A 23,703-nucleotide genomic window follows, 5' to 3' on the forward strand; every position below is an offset into this window, starting at 1 on the left:
CACACGGTTTGAATTTGACAGTGGACTGCCCGCCTAAGGCCAGTAGTTTAAGCAACGGGCCAGTTAACTCATGACCTCACAAGTCCGGCAGCCTTGGTTTTTTTCCATTGAATAATAGTCACTGTGTATAGTTTCAGAAATAAATTATGTTCAAATGGGGTTGACTTTGAGTCTGGTATTAAACAGTTATTGGTTACACCCGCCAAAGCTCACCGGAGTACCTGACCCAATATCATTTAATCAAAATCTAAACAACAACAAAATCCTGGGTCCGATTTCATATTTTCAGTCATGATTTGGCGTTTTTCTGCTGTTGTTTGTGTGCTTTGACGCAATCGATAGTACAGAACTTGTAGTCGAGGTATTCAAACGGAACCTTGCCTGCTAGGCTATTTCCACACAACCAACATCGCCTGGAGAAAAAAAAAACAGAAAGAAAGGTAGAGCATAATGAAAAGGTTTTTGTAAAAATATCTAACAATACTGCAGAACATGAGGAAATAATGATTTTTTTTTTTTTTTTTGAAAATGTCTTGACCAGATATTAAGTGCTGTAATTCTATAAATATTTGTTTAAAAAAACAATGAACTGTACATGATCATCCGTATAATGATGTTTTGTATGCAAATGTGTTCGTAGAAATGTGAATGCGAAATGAATGCGAGATCAACTGGTACAATGGTACCACGTGACTGTCAGTGTCAATATATCAACGTGCCTTAAAGTGTGACGTCAGCGGTTCAGGCTACAGGCAAAGACGCTAGCCAGTGGTTCTTAGGCAGTATAAAGACGCACCACAGTGCGACTCCACAGCAATTACACACATGTGTAGCCAAATCATTTTAATCATTTTAAAACACATTTTTTCTTACACATGTTTGTCTTTTGTTGCTAACAGTAAGCATAAAATGCTCACCGGTTCAGAGCTTTGAATTAGCACAGACAAATATTGCTCAGCAGAAATTTATTACTAGCCAAAATTCCATGAAGTTCCATGCAGTGACTGGTGCCCCACCTATTTTTCGCTCAGCAAAGAAATTTCAAGCAGAATTTTCTGCTTTGACACTGCTTTATTACACTGGGCCCTGTAATTTGTAAGAGAACGAGAACGATAAAAATGCACGCCCTTGATTGGTTTAATGAGCATGGGCGTATTCTGCATGGAGCATTTCAACCAATTGAATGCATTCTCGTTGCATCGTTATCATTATCATTTTCGCTGCAGCGTGACTTGGCCTTAACCCGCTCAAAAAATTGAACTCTCTTACTGAGTATTAGTGAGTCTCTTACTGAGTATTAGTGAGTCTCTTACTGAGTATTAGTGAGTCTCTTACTGAGTATTAGTGAGTCTCTTACTGAGTATTAGTGAGTCTCTTACTGAGTATTAGTGAGTCTCTTACTGAGTATTAGTGAGTCTCTTACTGAGTATTAGTGAGTCTCTTACTGAGTATTAGTGAGTGTTGCTGTCCCTGTGGGGTTCTGAGATGTAAGCTGAGCGTTGAGTCGTCTTTCGGCAGCGATAGCTCTCTTCTCTCGATCAGTCAAAGCAGCGAACCGTCTCCTCTCCTCCTGCTCTAAATCTCGCTTCCTCTGCTCCTCCTCTTGTTGCTTGAGTTCTTGTTTCTGCTCCTGTGGTTGAACGAGTCAAGAATGCATCGTTTAAACTTAAAGCCACTGTACACGTTTGGTTATTGTCAAAACCCAGTGTTCTCACTTAATTTATCCCATCATAACCATAAAATAACAAGCCTGTGAAAATTTGGGCTCAATTGATCATCGAAGTTGCGAGAAAATAATGAAATAAACACCCTTGTTGGACGAATTTGTGTGCTTTCAGATAGGAATAAAAGACTTCTAGCTACGTTACTTCAGAGGGAGTCAGTTCCCACAATGTTTTATACTATCAACAGCTCTCTAATGCTCGTTACCAAGTCAGTTTTTAAGTTAATATTTTTTTTGAGAAATTACCAAATGTGTACCTTCCCTATAACATTACAATTAAAACATATAAGGCGCTAAGGGGGTGTAGTGGCCGAGCGGATAAGAGCATCTGACTCAAGTTCTGGTGATTCACCAGGATGTGGCTTAGAATCTTGGTCGTGACACTTGTGTCCTTGAGCAAGACACTTAACCACTGCCTCTCTCCACTCACTGGCAAGGGCATACTTCTAGATGGTTTATGTGAACGGGATAATGCTTCTCAGATTCAAATTTTGGACCATAAAAACTTGTATCTTGTTACAAAACCACATTACTTTAAAGTGTAATGTTTCTCAAAATGCATTATACTATCGAAAGTTGCTGTAGGCTTCTAACCAACCGTTTTTGTTTCCATTAATTTGAAGTGGTTACTAGACAGATACCTTCCCTTGGGGTTAAGTTTTAACAATCACCTTGTCTCTAATCCTCTTGTTCTTCTTCTGTATCCTCCTCTTCTCTGCCGCTTTTGTTGCTCTCAGTTCCTCAAGGTCAGAGGTCAGTGGACTTGGAATCTGCAGAGCGGAAGATAAATGAGATTGATTGGTCACATGGTGGCAGCAGACTATCAACTGTTCTCAAAAGATGTGTGCACACCCAGATGTTGTGTATAAAGTCAAAAATTGACCTGGAATGTCTGAGTTTCAAAGCGTGCCATTAAACTTATCATTCAGTCAAACACAAGACAAACCAAAACAAACTTCCTCCATTTTCACAACAAAATACAAGATAAATAACATACACTACCCTCTTTAGAAATCGTCCTCATATCATGGGCCACTGAAGAAAACTGTCAGGTTCAGAAAACACAAGTAGGCAAAGAGTAAGTTTTTTTGCTAACATATAGACGATGTGACCTATGTTTACATTCAAACCTCACTCTGTTGACACAACACTGTACACGTCATGTTTCGCCGGGCCAAAAGACGCGTAGTCATGGTAAGATTGTGTGTACTTTCTAGCTGGCTGCCAAAACACAAAGGTTTTGCCCGGCGGTATGCGCGCGAATCATGTTATGGTTTTCGAGTGACGTCAGAGGTCACATCGTCTACATACGTTGAACAATTACCAAATGTGTCCTGAGTGCCCTTAAATAAAATGCTCAGTACCTGTGATTTCTCGTAGTCGTACTTCTCGGGATGAGCGGCCATGTATCTTCTGAACTCCTTCCTAATCTCCTTATTACTGCACAGAACATAAGGAGGCTGACCCTTCTTGTTCCTGAAATGAATGTACAGTAAGATGCAGGTGTAATGGCCACTTATTTGAAAGTTTTCAAGTTTCTTAGGCCATGTACAAATTGCCAAATTGTAACCAGTTTCTTGAATGTGATGATCTTGGTACTCTCGGTCATCTGCTCGAATCGTTTTGACAACCCTTTTGTTTAATTGTTTGTCAAGATGGTCTGGGGATCGCCCACGAGTGTCAGGGTTATCTTGTTTCCTTATACACGTGTTTATGTATATAACTTTTTATGTAAATGTATAGTCTTTTTTCTTCCGTATTTTTTTAAAAGTTTTGTTGCAATCAATAAATTAATAAATTAACAGCTTCTCAAGATTGTTGATGGCTAACATAAACAAAATCAAAAACGGTGTTTGACCGTTTTCCGATAAATGTCACTTACTTTATGGCGGGATCAGCTCCGATGTCCAACAAATTCCACACCATTGTTGCCTGTTCAGCTACAGCAGCTACATGTAGTAGAGTACCACCCGCGTCATCCACAGGACAGTTGACAATGGCTGCTGCATCCTTCAGATCCGTCATGACTTGGTTGTTATCTACCATGCCTTGCTCGTTGCCCATCATACCTTGGTCGCTACCCACCATGCCTTGGTTCTTACCCATCATGCCTTGCTCGTTGCCCACCATGCCTTGGTCGTTACCCATCATGCCTTGGTTCTTACCCATCATGCCTTGCTCGTTGCCCATCATACCTTGGTCGTTACCCACCATGCCTTGGTTCTTACCCATCATGCCTTGCTCGTTGCCCATCATACCTTGGTCGTTACCCATCATGCCTTGGTTCTTACCCATCATGCCTTGCTCGTTGCCCATCATACCTTGGTCGCTACCCACCATGCCTTGGTCGTTACCCATCATGCCTTGGTCATTACCCATCATGCCTTTGTCTTTACCCATCATGCCTTTGTCTTTACCCATCATGCCTTGTTCTTTTCCCATCATGCCTTGCTCTTTACCCATCATACACTGCTCACTTGTACTTTCCGGAAGGCCTACATTTTTAAGAGTATCATCCTGAGTTGGCTTTCTCACAACATCGTCTTCAGAGTGGACGATGGAACTCACAAGCCCTGCCGCTGTTTTGTCTTGGGACGCTACCTCTAACGTCGCTGTCTCAAAATCTGCATCCCAAAAGCCTCTCTTTTCCTCTCTGGCATCAACAGTCCCTGGAGTCTCCTCTGATTGTTCCTCGGCCCCATCAAGGATGGTCTCATCAACTCTGAGTGTCATCAACAAACCTTGGAGACGGTCCCAATCTCCTTGCCTGCACGCTTCACACAGTGTCTCCATTTTGCCGCTGGGTTTGCCTGGTTGGATTAAAAAGAAAAGATAGGCAATTCCATGTTGGGCCCAATTTCATAAAAAGCCTGTGCTATTACAGAACCAATGACTGTTTCTCACCATCTTCAGCTTCCTGTTTCTTCTTTGGTTTCTTTTTCTTCTTCGTCCGTTTTGGTTTTGTAATCCTGGTTTCAAACTCCTGGAGGTCTAGGGTAGATATCTCTTCCTCCAACATCACCAACTCTACATCACCTTCGCCATCCGTAATAACCTCAGGCCGATTCTCTGATAAGAGTCGATAACAAAAAAGGTTAAATTCCCGTGAACGCCATCTTGTCTTTCTCATATTTGTTGATTACCCTTTTTTAAATCATGGCTTTAGCACTAGCTTGGGCTCATTGGCCACTTTAAAAATCCTGTACCAAAAAATGCACATTATTTGAAAATAATAATAGCACTCTGCACTAGTGACATTATTTTTACTCAAAATAACTGTATGTCAGACAAACATTCCACTATATACATCAATCCGGGCGCGCAAGTTTGGAGCACCACGCGTCATTACTGCGGTGTCTTCAGTGCCTAGATTATGCACGAAGACACCGCAGTTGTTAAATTTTGTCAATAGAGGGCGCTACCAATTTTGTTTTGTCAGATTCTTGGTCCATAGCTCTCACCACTGATGAGCGTCGTTGCCAACAGAAAAGTCTGAAACTGGGATCCAGATCTTAGTAGGTACATTGAAATGGTGACATGTCCACTTTTTTGATAACCCATGGAGTTATAGATTCCAAGGAGCTTCTGGAAACAGTATCCTCAGTGCTTGAGAAATAGAACTTTAACTTCTTCCAGATCGGCGCTTTTGAATGTTTTCAGTAAAGTGCGCCTTATAAATGCTGTATTATTATTATTAGATGATAGAGCATGACTTATTTTATCTGGAGAAGTTTACAGCATTTTTGTTTTCTAGCTGGACTTTAAAAAGTTAATTACACTTAAATACTATGTTTACTTAGATTTTATATTGCACCTTTATCTTCTCTGAGTGGTGAAGGTTTCGTAACATCATTTTCCTTCTCAAATTTTTCATCTTTGTTTACGGTCACCTTGGTAGTATTCTTCGGCTGGCTGGTCTTAGGTGAAAACATCGCCATAAATCTCTTCTCGGCTTCATTTGCATCTCCTGAATATTCAAATTTGACGATGAATGTTAAAATTTTAACCACAAGGATTATCGTTCAGAATCAGATTTTACCCGATTATCATGGAGCTGCTTAAACACAAAAAGTGATCAGCACAAAAACAACTTTGCTAACCAGAGTACATTTACCAGCTAAAAATACTATGACACATGTAAAATCTGTGACTGATATCCTGCTGTTTTGGGTGGTATCTACCACCTTTTGAAATGAAATGTTCACATGTTAATTCGATTGTGTAGCAGTATGCCATTAGCAGACTGACTCAAGTCTATTGTTTACTTCCCACAATGCATTGTATTATCTTAAAACATGGCCGCCCGCATGTTACAGTCGATTCTCATAATCTGCAATAAAGCTTGACTTATATAACCTCTAACATACAAAGTTGTATCTTCTTACAGATTGTACACAACTACATTTATAAAGGATTAAAACAACCAAACAATTCCAAAAACCAAAGGTATACTTTTATAACAGTTTCTGTCTGTTGTATGCTTAGACTGCACTCACCGTAACATTCAACAGATGTGAGAAGTTCATGCACTCTTCGGATTTCTTTGAACGTCGGTCGTCTCGTTGCAAAAGGTATCGTGACGATTCGTTCATCTTTGAGATCTAGCAGAGGATTCTTTCCCCCAAAGAACACCTTCTTGTTGTAGCTCGGCGCCCTCAAGAAGATACGATGGCAGGAGTTGACGGAGTCGGCCCAACTTGCAAAGAGCGTTTGAATATCTTCAACAAGAGCTGCTTCGTTATAACGACGTAAGGATGCTCCCGCTGACCTAGTTCACATATTTGTTTGAACAGTTATCAACAATAAGTAAATAAATAAACAAATATATTCATAACTTGTATCAATTGTGCAAACTATATGTCCAAATGTTAAAAATCCGCATCTCTTAAACTATACATTACTCCAAACATGCTCAGAGAAGGTGCATTATGAAGCCGATCCAGAAACACCAAGGCAAAAACTGGCAGGAAAAGAACGTTTGGAAAAAAGTCTGTCTTCGAAAGAACTGTCCTAGGAAATGAATTGTTTGAAAAAGGACTGTCTGGGAAAAGTATAAATGATACTTAGCGCCTTGAGCACCTTACGTGGGCTATATAAGATTTTGATCTTTTTCAACCTGGTACTCACTTTGGCTGGTTACCACCCTGCTGTGAATCTCGCATTCCCTGCGCCGTTCCTCGTTTCGCTCGGACTGTGTAGCGATGAAACGTCTTGTGGGATACAATCTCCTTCCTAAGAAAATGAGTGAGAGTAATATACAGAGAGTTATAAGAAAGTTAAAATGTTATTTAATTTTGATTATCTGTTGGAATGGAAATAGATGTCTTGAAATGAAAAATGAAATGAACGAAATGAAAGAGAACTGTTTGAGTCATATATAACCGATGTAAGACATTTGTTATACTATAACTTGGACCAACGAAGCAAATGTGATTAAGGGTTGTGTTCAAGGTCACAAGTGCCATGACCAGGGCCCAATTTTATAGCGCTGCTTAACTGTAAGCAAATTTTCGTGCGTACTGTCTCCGAAAAATTTGCTAAGGTGCAAGCGTATTTCACAGGTTAGAAGAACAACTGGGCGGCCATATTGCGCTTTCACCATGGATTTGCATTGTGACATCATTTATTTTCGTGCAGTAAGCACCGGAAGGTTAGCATGCCTTTTCGTGTGCATACTCAGACCAGGCTTTCTGCTTGTTCTCATCCTTATACTGTGGCTGTGCCGAGAAGTAGAACAAAGAGCTACTCCAGTAGCTTTTTCCCTCTTACTGCATCTCTTTGGAACTCCTTGCCTGGTGCATGTTTCCCTTCATCCTATGATCTTCCATCTTTTAAGAGGAATGTCGATTCCCACCTTCAGCTCCACTGAGTTTCTGCATGTCTATGTTTTCTTCCTTGTAGCCCTTAACCTAGAGTGGCTTTTTCAGCCTTGTTTTGGGCGACTTGCATCAAAAAAGTTTAAAAAATAAAAAACGGTTAGCGGCACTATGAAATAGAAATTGCAGAGTAAGCACAAAATCGGCCGCTAAGCAGCACTACGAAGTTGGGCCAGAAACACTAGAACTTGAGTAGGTTTTACTAGACCGATTAGCCACAACACTTTCAAGACAACCAGAACCTTTCACTATTAAACATTCTTACTCTTACCCGTCAAAAACAGCACCTGCAAAATGGCCGCCGCCGATCATAAGAATCAGCCATTTCATCCTTGTGGGTAACTGCATTGCCATGGCAACAAGTTCTTGCTGAGTTGCTGGTGCATTCTACAAGAGAAACAGATTGGGCAGATATTCTTCAAACAATTTAGTTATTTACTTTTTTTGAAAAAAATTAATAGGTCAGAGTAAGATCGAGCCTTACAAGAATCATTGGTATATCGTCCTTCTGATGGGACAATAAGCCGTTGGTCCCGTTTTGTGTATCGCACATACAAGAACCCAGTGCACTTGTCGAACAGAGAAGAGGTTCGCCCCGGTCTTCCAGACTGAATGTGCCGTAGCACCTATGTATTTACCTTCTTTCCGTACAAGATACAACGATGCACCGATACCAGTTTTCCGTTGCCGCTTCTGAAGAACACTTTGGGGTGCCCACGACCTCTGACATTATTTGAAGTTGTCTTCACCCATCTACTCCGATCTGATTGATTTGATGTTTGACGAGAGTGGGAGCCAGACACATCATCGCTGTCGCTGTCCGTTGAGGAATCACTACCTGAGATACTCGAGACATCTCCTGCAGACAAAAACATTGACGATTACTTTGGAAGTGTCATGGCCGTGATTAACTTGAGAGAAGTGAGTTTACTGGCCCAATGCTACAATCACTGGCCTTGAGCCAGCAGTCCAGTGTAATTTTTGACCCTGGGATGACACATGACTAATGTTCCACCAATCAAATGGCAAGGATCTGTGTTTGCATAAAAATAACTTACCCGATATTTTTTCAAAATTGTCTTCAGTAACTGGTTCAGCCCTCATTAGTTTCTGCTTCAAGTTGAACCGATGCCAGTCCAACTTGTAATGATCTGTCTGAATGAGAAAAGAAATAGCGTTCTACATTGGCCTGGGTTCTTATTCTTCAAAGAGCTGCTTAAAAACAAAAATTTACCGAGTACAAAACAACTGTGCTTACCAGAAGTGCTTACCAGTAAAAAAGAGTACAGCCAATCTAACTAGCTTTTTGTACCATTTGTAACAGGGTCCTTATTCATCATAGAACTGGTCATCAACAAAAGCACAAAACAACTGTGCTTACCAGAACTGCTTACCAGGAAAAGAGTACAGCCGAACTAACATGTTTTTTTGTACCATTTGTAACTGGTTTCCTGCCTTTTTTTGCTTGGCAGGAAATGCTTAGGCACAATTGTCTGCTTTTAAGCTGCCATATAATACAGGTTGGGGACCAAATTGCATGGCTTTGCTTAACGCCAAATTCTGCACAATACAATAACGATTCTCTGCCGACTGTTTTTTTTTAAGCAAAGAATGCTAATGAGGCGTCAAGGCCGGTTTATAGTCGGTCGTGCGACAAAAATCTTGCGCGCAATCCTAAGACTGAGACATAAAAACCGTGTCTTTTTATGATCGCGCGTCTAGATTTCCGACGCTCGACCATCGAGCGACCGACTATAACTCGGCCTTCAGGCTGGAGGCGTATGCACATGACAAGCAAAATTCCCTGCTTACCCATGAAATACGCTTGACAAATTCCTTGGTTATTTCTCCGTTGCAAAAAGGCATAAATGTATAATGAGATTGCAATTTTTGATAAATCAAAGTTTGACAAATTTCCATCATTGAAATTTGAGTTTTACCTGTAGTTGTCTGGAAGTAAACAAACAATTGCACAAGGAGCATGCCATCTTCGTTGACACAGTGTAAACGTCAGTTTCTGTGAAAAAAACAAAATTTGTTGAGTTAATTTAGAGATTGTGCTGTAATGGGTAACAAAGTAACTTTCCAACTTGACACTGGAAACTCCCTTCTTTATGGTCTGCCTAATAATCAAAATAACCGCTTGTCTCGCCTTCAAAATAGTGCCGCTAGAATTGTTACCCAGTTCAACACCAAGGCGGACATCACACCGATCCTACAAGACCTACACTGGCTACCCATTGAAGACACTGGACAACTTTGATTTATTGTCAAACACCAGTCTTCTCACTTTGTGTATCTCAACATACGCAAAAATAACAATCCTGTGAAAATTAAACTCAATGGGTCGAAGTTGCAAGATAATAATGGAAGAAAAAACACCCTTGTCACATGAAGGTGTGTGCTTTAAGATGCTTGATTTCGGGACATCAAATTCTAAATCTGAGGTCTCGAAATCGAGTTTGTGGAAAATTACTTCTTTCTTGAAAACTCTGTTACTTCAGAGCGAGCTGTTTCTCACAATGTTTTATGCTAACAGTTATTTTGAGTAATTACCAATAGTGGCCAGTGCCTTCAAAAATCATATCTTTCAGAAGGCCTCGTACCCCCAGTTTAAGAGATTTGACAACAGCACCCCAAAAAGATCTGACTACAATTGATTTACCAGGACTGTTAGTTGTATTTTGCTGATCATCATCAGGCATGTCAATGACCCCGTCAATTTCTGTGTTCAGTTGGCAAGGTGATAGCGTGATGCCTTTCAGAAGAGATGTAGATACATCAGGGTCGTACAAGTGAAAGGTCATGACCTTCTGAGTCTGTTGCTGGGACTCGGTGCGGGGGGCCGGGTGTGCGTTTGAGTCAGGCAAGTTCTCCTCCATGGCTTGGGTCGACATACTGCCCCTTGCTTCAGCAAGTTTGCTAGAAAGGTGGTATTAAATCAAAATGAAAATTTAGGCTAAACTGGTCATCGAATTTTGCAAGAGAATGAAAGGAAAAAACACCCTTGTTGCACAACTTTGTGTGCTTTCAGGTTCATAATAAAAGTCTTGTATTATTTGAGTGAGAAATTACCTCTCTCAAAAACTTTATATTACTTTAGAGGGAGCCATTTCTCACAATGGGATTTTTTTTCCTTTACTTAAAATATTTTATCAGATGATGTTTTGAGTGTCATGAATGGATTCATTAGACATTGATAATCAAATCAAATCAGACTCAGTTACTGGGGCGCTGTACTCCTTTTTTTCGAAATTGTTCATTATTGTCAGTATCAGTCTTAATAGCTAATACGACCGATAATGACAAATTTTGGAAAAAAAAGGAGTACAGCCCCCCCCCCCCCCTCAGCAGTCATTGCCTGTAACTGAGTCGAATGAAAGGGATGATATAGTGTAACCAAAATTAGTTTGGATGATTTTTGCCCTTTTTTGCTGTCCATCATATTTTACACTCTGTTTTGGTTACTTGTATTTTGTTATGGTGGGTTTGTTTTGCTAGAATTGGCTGCCCATAGCTGACCCTACCTCCATAGCTGACCAAACAGTTGACCTTTGTAGTCGGACCTTTTTTATTGCATTATATATACAACATTGTTTAGTGTTCAAGAATGTGCCAAGAATGTACTATGCCACACCCCAGAGGGAGTCATGCTTTGTACATTGTAAGTCCTTTTTGTTGCTGTATTAAGCTGCTTTCATTCACTAGCTGAGCCTTAGTGTTCTTTCTTTATACATACCTTGTGTTTACCTAAGACTAAAGTTTAAAGAGCCTCTTTTTAGTTACTTCCCATGCTTTGTGACTTAACTTAGTGCTTTTGAATCCACTAGAGTTTTGGTATAAAATCATTGTGCTCAGTTTTACATTGAGTACTTGTGACTGGGGCATTGGAGTGTGAGCATGTCTGAACTGAACTCAAAGTCAGTGTTTTTATGGCTGGGTTTTCATGGCATTGGTGAATGATGTCTAGTGTAGCCACGCCTTGGTTGTGTATGTAAGTTCACATTTTTATTTCTTTATACCCCGGGTGCATCTAGCATTAGCAATGTTTTAAGGAACCGTTTTAAGCATTAAATTTGGGTTAACTAGGGTGAACTGGGGTGCTGTACTCCTTTTTTCGAAATTGCCCCATCCCCAGTTACCTGGGTCTAGTGTCTAGGCGAACTGGATATTTAATTTGGTTGGAGGGCTAGTAAAGCCTGTAAAACACAACAACAACTTTCCCCCAAATTAAATTAAACCCTAAGTTATTGGCCTGTTCATTTTTCTTTTGGTAATTTATCTGGCAATTTCTTTAATATAAATCCCACGACTGGCGGAATTCCCAAGGAAGGGGGTTCCGTTCCAATATTTATTTAAATAACACTTTTTTAAATTAACAGTAAAACATAACTCCCAAAAAGTAAAAAAATTCGCTAGCTGCTGTACTACTAGCTACCTAGTTCTGGTTCCATCCTACCTAGCCCACCTTGTTGAGCTGTTAATTTAAATAATGGCTCCGCTTTTAACATCGGTCTCATCACTGTCAGTGTCACCGTTAGTGACAGTGATGAGACCGATGTTAAAAGCGGAGCCATTAACAGCTCAACAAGGTGGGCTAGTTCCATCCTACATGCTAAAAAACCCATTAATTAAGGGTCATATAGCGTAGAACCGTACATTTGAGCCCCACTTTTACACACAAAAGTCGCGGGACTGACGCACATGACACAGTGACACACTCCAGCTCATGGATTGGACCGATTTGTGGGGCTAACAGTAAACACTACCAAGTAACAGCTGACCGATAAATCATCAATACAAAAAAATTACAAAAAAATACAATGAGATGCATGGAACAATTTTTTGGAAGGAACCATCCCTACGGGTGGGTCAGCGGTTTATAACGTGTTCACTTACATTACTTACATCTTACCTTGACCTCGGTGTTTTAGGACTTAGATGCAAAACATAAATACAATTTTAACTTCCACAAACGTCGTCCGAATTACTTTCCTCGATGTTTACGTGGGCGCGGCCATCTTGGATTTATCCGCCATCTTGGATTTATCCACATGCAAATCAAGCCATGACGTCATCAAAATGAAATGGGCTGGGTGTGGGGCGGGCGGAGAGTGTTTTTAGGGGGGGGGGTGTCATAAATGTTGATGGTAAGTTACTCAAGCGTTAATAATAATAAAGAATGATAATAAAGGAGTCAAAAGGACGTATATTCAAATAATTTTATTCATTGGTCAAATTCTAAAAGTCAAGTTGATCAAACATGAATCAAACACAAGATGAAACCAAAAGATTTAAGAACACCCTCTTCTAATGTTTCTTCTTTTATTTGCAACCAATGTCTCCAAGATGCATAATTTTGAAATTATTCTACACAAAATTCTTCCAAATATAACAATTTACTAATTTACAGCTAACACAGTTTTCCTAACCAAGCTAATACCCACTGAGTGTGGGATGTCACTTTGTTAACAAAAAGGGCAAGTTTGGGCAAGACATTGATGAAATCTTACATTTTTTTCTTTTGCAATGAAATTACAGAATCTTGCGTGCACCTTAATTTGTTTTGCGTTGGCCTTTTTTTCATTTCAAAAGTTGATAAAAAAGGGATGATCAGTAAATCAACAAATGTAAGGCTTCTTCAAGCTCGATACTTTCGAGTTGAGAGGCAAATACCTCTAGGCCAGGCCTGTGGAATTACACAATGGCCTCCGTGTTTCCCCATATCTTTGCCTTTGTGCGCCTTCTAAACTTTCCAATAGACTTTAAGATTGTCCAAATCAAATACCCTTTGCAAGAAAATATAGGCCTACCACAGCCTGCTGCTCCCTGAACTGTTCCAGTACCAAAATGCAAACCAAAATACTTACTAAAATACCAACATAAATTATTTCCATTAAAACTTATTTCCAAGATTGCATGAAATTATTATTTACTGATCAAAACTGTTGTAAAATAACAGTAAGAATTTGAGAGGCTGAGGAAATGTCTTCTGGAATTCGAACTGGCACTAGCTACCAAGCAAAATCTCGATGGTCTAGCCCACTCGATGGTTCCCATTTATACACTTGGGTACTCAGAAGCAATTCATGGTAAATTGTCTTGCTCAAGGACTTACGACTTAAAGTCACCTGGAAATATAATTTTTTTTCTTTCAAACATAAGAGTATGCTTACGAACAATAAAACAATTTTTTTAGTAATTGTTTGTCACGATTTATATGTTTAAAAAATATATAAAGTTGTTTGGGGGGCTGACTCCGCCTACCCCTTTTGTGACGTCTATCGAGGCAGACTTTGCCTGCAATGCATATAGTAAACACACGTGCAAAGTACATGTATGTCCAAGTCGTGAGTTGGTACATTTCAAAAAGTGTTTTTCTGCATTCAGCAGCAATACACCTGGTCAGCATTGCCGGAAAAAAACAATGTTTTTTTTTTGAAACGTACAAACTCACGACTTGGTCCGTACATGTACTTTGCAATTGTGTTTACTCTATGCATTACAGGCAAAGTCTGCCTCGATTTACGTCACGAACAGCGCCCTCTCGGGTCCGGGTCTACTCTTAAATTTGTAAATAACATAAGAACTGATTTTTTAAAACCTTAGTTAACTGTTTGTTCACATTCCACTCATTAAAACACATATTAATGACAAAAGCTTTATTTTGAAAAAATACCACTTCCAGGTGACTTTAAGTTACAGGTCAGTCCTGATACCTCACGGAGGCACTGAAGGCGATTGCCTCCATGCCCCCTGGTCATTGCCTTGGTGCCCTTGAAATGCTCCAGTAGAAATTTACAAAATCCTCATAGGGTGCTCTTTACTCAAGGAGAAAATGCCTTGGTGCCCTTGCCCTTTCAAAAACGAAGCACACAGACCTGACAGGTCATGACTAGGATTCAAACCACTAGTCTGAGGATTAAGCCATCAGTACTTTAATCCGATTCGTAAAACATTCGGCCATGACATGCTCGCCATATGTAAGCATAACTCAAAGTTAATACTATGTTGATCTTTGGTATGGTGCAATGCTAAGAACAATAAATCACTGAATAGAAATGCTCTATCATATCAATTTAATACGACACCCCGATATGTGAAAATGCTATGAATACAAAAATATAAAGATAATCGATATTGATACAATATGTAAATTATAATAATTTAGAAAATTGAGAACTATAATGAATTCTCAAGTCAGTGATTACTTCCACCGTGCAAAGTTTCAAATACAAAAAAAAAATTTTAAAACCTATTCAAGATTGAAAGAAAAATGACAAGTATGTGATTTTTGTTTGCATGAATCTGTACACTCATCCTTCCACTATACCCTGCAAACAATTTAAAATCTCATGAGCGTTGTCCCACGGGACCACCGTCGCTCTGAGTTTCTGATGAGGCTCACTGTCACTCGGACTTTCTTTATTGTACTTCTCGATTTTCTGAATGAGTTTATAACCCTTCCTAGGAAAGACAAAATCTCGCTCTCCCAGAGCCAAGCATGGGCAGAAATCATTGCCACCATCCCCGACGAACAGAACTCTGTCGTACTCCATTCCATTTGACTGACGCATCCTTGCGATGTAATCTTTTAGTATAGTCCCTTTGCACATGTTGACTGCACAGCGGGGGCAGTCGTGTTGGTGATGATGTTGAATTTTTAGACATCCCTCATCGTCGAATTCAGCCGGGTTTGTGAAGATCTCCTTGTACGCATTGGCGAGCCCCACCCCCTCCATGATGCAGCTGATGAAAAAAGAGTTTGCATCGGATGCAATAATGGTGTCAACAGAGGGCACTCTCTGTTGATATTTCAGAAACTCTAACATCCCTTGTGTGAAGGGAATGTCCCTGAAGCAATTGATGATGTCTTTCTTCTGAACGCCTAGAGTGTGGAGATGAAGAAAGATAGCGGCCATGTATGCAGTCCAGCTCTTGTGGTCCTTGTAGCTGTTCTTGATGTCTTGAGGGACGTTCTTGCCAGGGAGGAGGTTCCAGACTCTGGTATCGGAGTTGTCATCTACGATGGTGTGGTCAAAGTCCAAGACCACAAGGACTTTGGGAACTGGCATTTTCTTTGGGAACTGCCTAAAAAATAAATGCTGAAATAAGACAAAAACAAAAACCATTGTAATTTGTAGTGAAGAATTTAATTTTTAAAAATTATTATCTTCAATGAATAAAAACTGAAGTCCAGCAAAGAAGCCAGCCCCAGTAATCTCAATCGCAGGCTTAACCCCCCTCCCCAGACCCCACAAACCACCTGTCGCCCCGCCCCCTTTTCAGTGGCCAATTCATGCAAGCGGCCATCCCCACAGGCCACAGCACGACTCTTCTTAATCTTATAGATTTTATCACTTATCCAAAAAGGTTGACAAAATTGGGTGGTTTAAAGAAACAAATAATGCTTAAAATATAATGAGGCATACCATTCATAAACAGCAGATTGCAGGCTAGCACTTTTTAGTTATAAGCAGTACCATATGGTCCGGTATTTTTTTATGAGTATCGTGTTTTTGGGTCACCGTGTTTTTGCAACAGCGCCCTCTGTTGGTGCTGTAGAGTAGCGAATAAAACGTGTTTATTTGGTTGACGACCTTAGCAACGCTATGTAAATTGGATGATCTCCAGTGCATGATGTCTATCGCTGAAGTTCTGTAAGGACCAACAAATTTCTCACACATAACAACAGAAATTCACCCAATTCTAAGTGAATGTAAAGTCATTTTTTGAGTTTCTTGTCATCTGTACATTGAAGAGCGGTCAGGGAGACGTAGAAAATGGAAGTGAGCGGAGAAACTGTGAGATATGGTCGCAGGAAAGGAAAGTCTCGAGGTAAGATTTTGTGTTCGTTGTTTTTGTTCTTCTCTACTCTCATTGCACTCAGGCTGATGACTGACGGGGCGTAGCGCGCCGTTGTCCCGGTGTCATTTTCTCTGGATTCGCTCAGCCATGTTTTACGTAAAGTTATACTATTTAGGCCCCTAGCACTGTTTTAAGATTAAAAATTTCCATAGAATAGATACAACTGATGTCAATCAAATTTCTAAATCTAAGTTCTATTATTAGTACAAAATAAGTTCTATTATTAAGTTATGGTTATCGTAATTTAGTTTGAATAATTAACAATTTAGCATTTCATTTGATTTGTTGTTTTGGTAAATATTATTTACCAAAATAAATGTTGTTTATGAAATTGAAAAGGAATGTTTATTTTTCAATTGTTTTATTCAAGTTTCAAATTTTTATTGACGAAGTATATGAAGTAAAGATTTATTTAGTAAGATTAAGACTAAGAATATATTGTTACGCTCTTCGATTTTGAAAAAGAAAAAATTATTTTGTATTGTATTGTTATGTCAACAGAATGTTATTGACAATAAATCCTGTTGGTAATGAAATCACCCCTGAAACAACAATAATTAAGTCATTTAAATATTGTCATTGTTGTTGAGTACACAGTTGATTTTAAATTAAATCAGTGCTGTTGTATTTCAGGCAAAACGTATTATTACTCTTCCCTAAAAATAATTTGTAATTTTGATTTACGCAGGTTCCACACCACCTGTCGATCCGAAAGATCAGACAGCCGGGTTGATGCATGTACCAACTGCCGAGGACCTCCGCCAAGTCACCATCCTCTCCCAGGGTGACTGGAGCCGCATCGCCGCCCAACTGGAAAAGAAATCACAGGTAGAGGAGAGGATGCGGGCCAGGCATGAGGAGAAGAAGCTTCTACATCAACGCTCCAAGGAGATGGTGAAGAACTGGAGCAACACAATAGCTGTAAGGAGAAATCTCTTGCTCTACATTTCATTTTCCATCTTTCCTTACTAAGGGTCCCCCCTGTCAGACCGAGTAAAAAAAGAAACATGTTTAGCGTCCAGGTTTCTTAAAAAAAGGAGGGAGAGGAGGAGGGGCTTTTTTAAGAAAGTAATGTTGAGCTGATTTTTCTTCTTGAACAGGGTCAGCGTCTGAAGAAGTTGGAAGCTCGAGCGATCCGAGAGGAGAAGGACGAGGCGGAGAGAGTTCAGGTGGATATAGAGGAGGCAAAGTTTCAAGCCCAACGTAGGAAAGAAGCTATTGAGAAGGCCAAAACACTACAATACTACCAGACAGACAGGGTGAAAGGATTTCATGTGAGTACAACAAAAACACAAATTATTGCTTATTTCTTTGAAGGGGTCATGTCGCTGTGATAAAAGCAGGGCCCAATTTCATGGCTCTGCTTACTGCTGTTTCCTGCGTATGCGATCACCATTCTTTGCTTACTGTGTAAGCACAGAATAGATATTGTTAACAGGGTGAGAGTTCATAATAAGATGAACGGTAATAAGCCTGCTTTTAAACTCCTTACCGGAAACTGCGAAACTCTCCAAATCACTCAACATATAGACCTTATGCATTGATGTCATCCAGCCGCCATCTTAGAGGAATAACGGTGATGAAACAATCAAAACGCACGGATTTGTACGCGCGGTGCACAGTATTGGCCAATGAACAACCTCCTTTTGACCTCTAGGTGAAAGTCTATTCAAGAACAGTTTAAAAACCCATCTTCATGGAGAAGCATTTTGTTAAGTTTATTTTTCTTATTATGTTATGTTACTTTGAGCGCCGCTTGCAGCGGATACCGGCGCTATAAAAGTGTCCATTATTATTATTATTTTGAAGGCCTTGCTGACTTGAATAAAAAACTTGGTATTTTAAGGCTGTAAGCGGAATATTTTGTCTGCTTGCAACTGTGCCTAGCCCAAGTAAAGCTTGTACTGTAATGCTAATTTGCAGTAATTCTTGCATGTCTTGTAATACGCAATATATGATGAATTTTCATGACAGTAGCTACATATGGCATCAAGGCAAAGGGGTCACTATTAAAGGGACAATTCCATAATGGTTGCAAACAAGAATGTTTAGCTTGGCAAAAACCTGACAGGAGACCAGGACAGGACATAGGTTTTTAATCGATAAACCACTGTCTTCCAATCAAGATGATTAAAGTTCTCAGCAAACTGATATTGACGATCTGTCGTACTTTTTTACAGGGTGCTCTGCTGCTGACCGAAGTCTTGAAGGAGCGTGAAGCTCAAATCAATCTGAAGGATCGCAAAGATGCTGCCATGGCCGAAAAGGATAAGGGTCTCCTGGCCCGATATCAGAGGGAACTGGAGGAAGGTATTCTGGAAGATCACAAGAAAGCGGTCAAATCACTCAAAGAGAGGAAGCAAGTGGCAGAGTTCCAAATTAAGCAGTGAGTGCCCACGTTCTATTCAAGAGAAGATCAATATTGTTGTTGTAGTTTTAAAACTTTGAAACATTTGCATGGTGGAAATATGGTATGAAAAGGTTTGCGTTAACACCATGTAATGACTATCTCTTAATGAGTTGGGGTGGTTCTGAAAAGAACCCGTTGGTTTCAACTCGTCGTTTCGATCAGTATGCTCTGAATCATTTGAAGAAAGATGACGATCAGAGCATACTGATCGAAACGTCGAGTTGAAACCAATTGTTCTTTTCAGAACCACCCCAACTCTATTAGAGATAGTCATTGCATGGTGTTACCACAAGCCTTTCCATATTGTTGTAGTCTTGTTCTCTAAAAAAACTCAGTATTCTGTCGACTATTTGCCAATGTCCAGAAGTTCTGAGATGCAGAATCTACAAGCTTTCACCCTCCTACAATCTGGTACTTTTCTCCCGCTCAAACCATTTTGTGAGTGAACATAAAGGCAATCTATCTATCTATCCAGCTTTATCCAACTGCAAAGGACAAAACTGTGTTCGCACAATGTAACATTTGCCCTTACTGCTCTGACTGGTTGGTTAAAGGCACTGGACACCTTTGGTATTAATTTGTCGAAGACCAGTATTCTCACTTGGTGTATCCCAAAATGAATTAATAACAAATCTGTTAAAATGTGGGCTCAATAAATACCTTGTGTGCTTCAGATGCATAATAGAAGGCTTCAGTTGAAGTCTTTTATTATTCGGGTGATAAATTACATCTTTCTCAAAAACTACGTAACTTCTGTTTTATACTATTATCAGCGCTACATTGCGCGTTACCAACTAGGTTTTTATGCTAACAATTTGTGTTGAGTAATTACAAATAGTGTCCAGTGCCTTTAAAGGCAGTGGACACTATTGGTAATTACTCAAGATAATTATTAGCATAAAACCTCACACGGTAACGAGTAATGGGGAGAGGTTGATAGTATAAAACATTGTGAGAAACGGCTCCCTCTGTAGTTTTCGAGAAAGAAGTAATTTTCCAGGAATTTGATTTCGAGACCTCAAGTTTAGAACTTTGAGGTCTCAAAATCAACCATCTAAACGCACACAACTTAGTGTGACAAGGGTTTTTTCTTTCATTATTATCTCGCAACTTCGACAACCAATTGAGCTAAAATTTTCACAGGTTTGTTATTTCATGCATATGTTGACATACACCAAGTGAGAAGACTGGTCTTTGACAATTATCGTTAGTGTCCACTGTCTTTAATTAACCAATACACAATTAATCTTTATAGGATCGAGAAACACATCGCCGACGGAGAAAGAGAAGTCGTCGATGACATCCGAGAGGGAGAGGATCTCAAACAGAACGTGATTCACTACAACGCTGAGAAGGCTAAGATAGAGGGGATTCGCCGTCAGGAGAAGATCGACCTAATGAACGCCCACAAACAGACTGTGGCCAACAGGGATCTGATTCGAGCCGCTGAGTTGCAGAAGGAAGAGGAGGAGGAAGAGGAAATCCGCATCTTCGCTGCCGCCAAGAAGAAGATGACCAAACTAAGGAAGGAGCGAGAGCAGACACTGTGGCAGTAAGTACAAGATTCACAGTCTGCCGAACGGATCATGGCCCAATTTCAAAGATTTTGGTACTTTTGGTACGACACAAAACACAAACAGTCACAAGTTGACATAAAACCTACACGGTCTTAAGATAATGAAAGTAGAAAGCTTCCCTTAAAATATTACTTGCTGAGGTGCTGTAGTCTTTGAGGAATGGGTAAAACAATTTCCTTAAAGTAACTTAATTAAGCTGAAATGTCTACATGTAAATTATATTACATACATCTTCCTTCACAGTGAGTAGGGATTCATGCCATGGCCAAAAACACAGAAAAATATTAATTCTAATTTGTACTTTAAAAAGGGAGCCGACAGTTTTCCCCTTCCATCATCTGGCAGTTTGGTTTAATACAAGTCACTTTGACCTGGACCCAATTTTAAAGACTTGCTTTCTTTAAAGACACGGACACTATTGGTAATAACTGTCAAGACCCAGTGTTCTCACTCTGTGTATCTCAACATATGCATGAAATAACAAACTTGTGAAAATATTAGCTCAATCGGTCTCCCTTTCCAACATCAAAATGGTTAAATGATATGATCATTTTCTAGCTTGCTAAAAGTCACTTTTTATTTTTGTTACAGGAAAAAGCAAGATAATGTGAACAAGATGGTCAACAAACTTGACGGTCAACTCAAGGCGAAGATGGACGATGAAGATGACCGCATCGCCAAGGCTGTCGAGGAGCGCGAGGCTGCCCGAGATAAAGAAGCCATGGAGAAAGAAAAGAAGCTAGAGCAGGACCTGCAGGAGGAAGCCGAGCACAGGATGATGCAGATGAAGCAGCGAGAGCAACTTGAACGAGAAGAGAAGAGGCGCGAACTGGAAGCCCTTTACACCAAGATGGAGGCCGACAAGCTCTTTGCTGCCAAACAGAAAGAGAAGTACAGCCAGACGAGAACCGGAAACGTCAAACTGGCCAAGTTCCACATCAAACAGGTCTCGGAGAGGCAGGATCTAGAAGTCAAAGAGGAGCAGGAGAAACTGGAGATGGACAAGAAGAACTTGGAGCTGCTCGCCATGGAGGAGATACAGTTCCAAGAATACGCCAAGAAGGTCATCGACCACTGTGAGGAGGGTCAGAGGAACACCTACCCCCTGCGGAAGGCAGCGAGGGAGGGCCATGGGGGTGGGCTGGGGCCCGTCTTTGAAGGGAAAGGAGGTATCCGTCCAAGTTACCTCGTGAACGACCACACTGACGTGGAGTTGCCCCACTACCAAAGGAACAGCACAGATAACGTGAAATACTCCCATGCAGGAAATACTGGTAAAACCTCAAAGAGGCTTGGATTTGTATGGTAGAATGTGCCTTGTCGGAATCTGTTCATAATTTGTACAAAACAAAAAGACTAAAGCAAGTCACATTGTTACCTTTCCAAACCTTTTTTGATGTGCTACTTGATTTCCTCTGATGACAAGGCAATATGTTTAAAGACAGTGGACACTATTGGTAATTGTCAAAGACCAGTCTTCTCACTTGGTGTACCTATCTCAACATGCATAAAATAACAAACCTGTGAAAACTTGAGCTCAATTGGTCATCGAAGTTGCAAGATAATAATTGAAGAAAAAACACCCTGGTCACACGAAGTTGTGTGCTTTCAGATGCTTGATTTCGTGACCTCAAATTCTAAATCTGAGGTCTCGAAATCAAATTCGTTGAAAATTACTTAGTCTCGAAAACTACGCCACTTCAGAGGGAGCTGTTTCTCACAATGCTTTATACTATCAACCTCTCCCCATTACTCTTTACCAAGTGAGGTATTAAGCTAATAATATTTTGAGGAATTACCAATAGTGTCTACTGCCTTTAAATTGGACTCGTCCTTTTGACTTTTGCTAAATTAATCAAAGTATCGGGGCCCAATTTTAGAGAGCTGCTATTAGAAGCAGAAAATATAATTGAAAATATTTCTCTGCCAAGCAAGTATAAGAGAAAAACCAGTCACAAATAATAACTAGGGTGTCACACACGTACATGTATTTAGCTGGTAACCTCTCTTCCTACTCAGCAAAATTTAGTTCTTTGCTGAGCGCATGTACTTAAGCAGCTCTTTGAAATTGGTCCCCAGCCCCCACAAAATGTAAATTTGCCATAATTTCAAAACTGAGATCTTAACATTTAAGAACTCAGTTGCAAGGTCTGAATGAGAGTTAGGCCTTTATGCACATCACATCAATTTGAGAAGGGCGCCCTCAACTGTCGGTAAAGAGAAAGTTGCTCATTGGCGCATCCTTTGGAGCGAGCATACTTTGGCATGCATTGTTTATTACATGTATATCGTCATCAATTTACCTCTACGATGGCGGCATGATGACGTCATTACATAAGGTTTATTGTTTCAATTAAAGTTATTAAAAGCTAAACCTTCCAATAATGTTAAACTTTTGACTTTCTGCAAATAGCTGATAGTGTTTGATTTCATTGGTGCAAGGCCAGTTCTCAGAGCGGTCCCTAAGCAAATCAATTCTGCTTATTGCCATATTTTATCTGCTAAGTGCCAATGAGCCAGTTGCAAATGACATCAATTAGGTTGGTTACCTTTTTCTGAGATTACCAAAGTGAGATTTGTTCACACTTCCAGATTGAATTCCGTCCATTGTTCAGCATAAATTTAGTGTAAATATATTTTGTTTAAAGACCGTTTTTGTACATAAAATTCTTTTAATTGTTTATAAGTCCAGAAAAAAAAAATCCATTTACAGTAGCTATAATTTGTCTATCTACAGTTCCCGTTCAGATTAATCCTTAATATAGTTTATCAAACTTTTTTACGAAACGGTGCATAATTATTCGACCTGATGATTTAGTTTTTGGCACAATTTTTGGAAGATCGACTTTGCCCAATTTCATGGTTTTGCTAATACCGCTGAAATCTGCGCTTAAAATCACCATTCTCTGTTTACTGTGCAAGCGCCAAATTTGCAAGCGCAACATTTCTGCGCTAGCTGTGTAAGTGAAGAATATTTAGTAACATGGAGTACGCACAAGCAAAAAATTACTTGCCTAACCTGTGAAATACACTTAACGTAAGCGCATATTTCCCAGCTTGTTAGCAGATTCTTTGCTTAGCAGAGCCTTGAACCTGGCCCTGATATCACTACAGTTTGGATTAAACTCTATTTCATTAAAAAGTACAATATAAAATATTTGGTGACGTTGACAATAAAGAGACCATTTTGGGAAAAAAATCTTTGTACATGTACTAATTTTATTGTAAACAATCTTATATTTGATGCAA

The 23,703-nt window shown here is 39.9% G+C and overlaps 3 protein-coding genes across 5 annotated transcripts; 1 reads left to right on the top strand and 2 right to left on the bottom strand.

The window, feature by feature from the left end:
• Window positions 1-61: 61 nt before the first annotated feature.
• LOC139948826 (tRNA endonuclease ANKZF1-like) lies at window positions 62-12,632 on the bottom strand. Of its 2 annotated transcripts, none has more exons than XM_071947162.1 (15): window positions 12,515-12,632; window positions 10,265-10,521; window positions 9,540-9,616; window positions 8,658-8,754; window positions 8,238-8,458; window positions 7,871-7,986; window positions 6,851-6,955; window positions 6,220-6,491; window positions 5,538-5,690; window positions 4,628-4,792; window positions 3,606-4,533; window positions 3,088-3,199; window positions 2,395-2,493; window positions 1,446-1,630; window positions 62-413 (listed from the first exon to the last, which is right to left on the bottom strand). In XM_071947162.1, exons 2-15 carry the CDS (start codon window positions 10,494-10,496, stop codon window positions 290-292), a joined length of 2,886 nt encoding a protein of 961 aa, XP_071803263.1. In that variant the 5' UTR covers window positions 10,497-10,521; window positions 12,515-12,632; the 3' UTR covers window positions 62-289. The 2 variants fall into 2 exon arrangements, with proteins under 2 accessions (XP_071803263.1, XP_071803264.1); XM_071947163.1 differs by having other exon boundaries at window positions 12,508-12,632.
• On the top strand, window positions 11,490-23,614 carry LOC139948828 (cilia- and flagella- associated protein 210-like). Of its 2 annotated transcripts, XM_071947166.1 has the most exons (7): window positions 11,490-11,593; window positions 16,361-16,437; window positions 17,156-17,388; window positions 17,568-17,741; window positions 18,648-18,853; window positions 20,133-20,429; window positions 21,046-23,614. In XM_071947166.1, exons 2-7 carry the CDS (start codon window positions 16,383-16,385, stop codon window positions 21,761-21,763), a joined length of 1,683 nt encoding a protein of 560 aa, XP_071803267.1. In that variant the 5' UTR covers window positions 11,490-11,593; window positions 16,361-16,382; the 3' UTR covers window positions 21,764-23,614. The 2 variants fall into 2 exon arrangements, with proteins under 2 accessions (XP_071803267.1, XP_071803266.1); XM_071947165.1 differs by lacking the exon at window positions 11,490-11,593 and having other exon boundaries at window positions 16,210-16,437.
• On the bottom strand, window positions 12,910-16,127 carry LOC139948832 (pyridoxal phosphate phosphatase PHOSPHO2-like). The gene is made up of 2 exons (XM_071947170.1): window positions 16,032-16,127; window positions 12,910-15,704 (listed from the first exon to the last, which is right to left on the bottom strand). Exons 1-2 carry the CDS (start codon window positions 16,032-16,034, stop codon window positions 14,916-14,918), a joined length of 792 nt encoding a protein of 263 aa, XP_071803271.1. The 5' UTR covers window positions 16,035-16,127; the 3' UTR covers window positions 12,910-14,915.
• Window positions 23,615-23,703: the final 89 nt, after the last annotated feature.

The sequence above is a fragment of the Asterias amurensis genome, chromosome 16 (assembly GCF_032118995.1).
Source record: "Asterias amurensis chromosome 16, ASM3211899v1".
NCBI lineage: Eukaryota > Metazoa > Echinodermata > Asteroidea > Forcipulatida > Asteriidae > Asterias > Asterias amurensis.

What these genes read in the sequence shown, in the direction of transcription:
- LOC139948826 (XM_071947162.1), bottom strand. Translation starts at nt 10,496, where the DNA reads ATGTCGACCCAAGCCATGGAGGAGAACTTGCCTGACTCAAACGCACAC. An exon ending in GAAACAGGAAGCTGAAGATG is followed by an intron (nt 4,534 to 4,627) that starts GTGAGAAACAGT and finishes TAATCCAACCAG; the next exon opens with GCAAACCCAGCGGCAAAATG. An exon ending in ACGACTACGAGAAATCACAG is followed by an intron (nt 2,494 to 3,087) that starts GTACTGAGCATT and finishes TCCGCTCTGCAG; the next exon opens with ATTCCAAGTCCACTGACCTC.
- LOC139948828 (XM_071947166.1), top strand. Translation starts at nt 16,383, where the DNA reads ATGGAAGTGAGCGGAGAAACTGTGAGATATGGTCGCAGGAAAGGAAAG. An exon ending in ACAGGGTGAAAGGATTTCAT is followed by an intron (nt 17,742 to 18,647) that starts GTGAGTACAACA and finishes ACTTTTTTACAG; the next exon opens with GGTGCTCTGCTGCTGACCGA. An exon ending in GCAGAGTTCCAAATTAAGCA is followed by an intron (nt 18,854 to 20,132) that starts GTGAGTGCCCAC and finishes TAATCTTTATAG; the next exon opens with GATCGAGAAACACATCGCCG.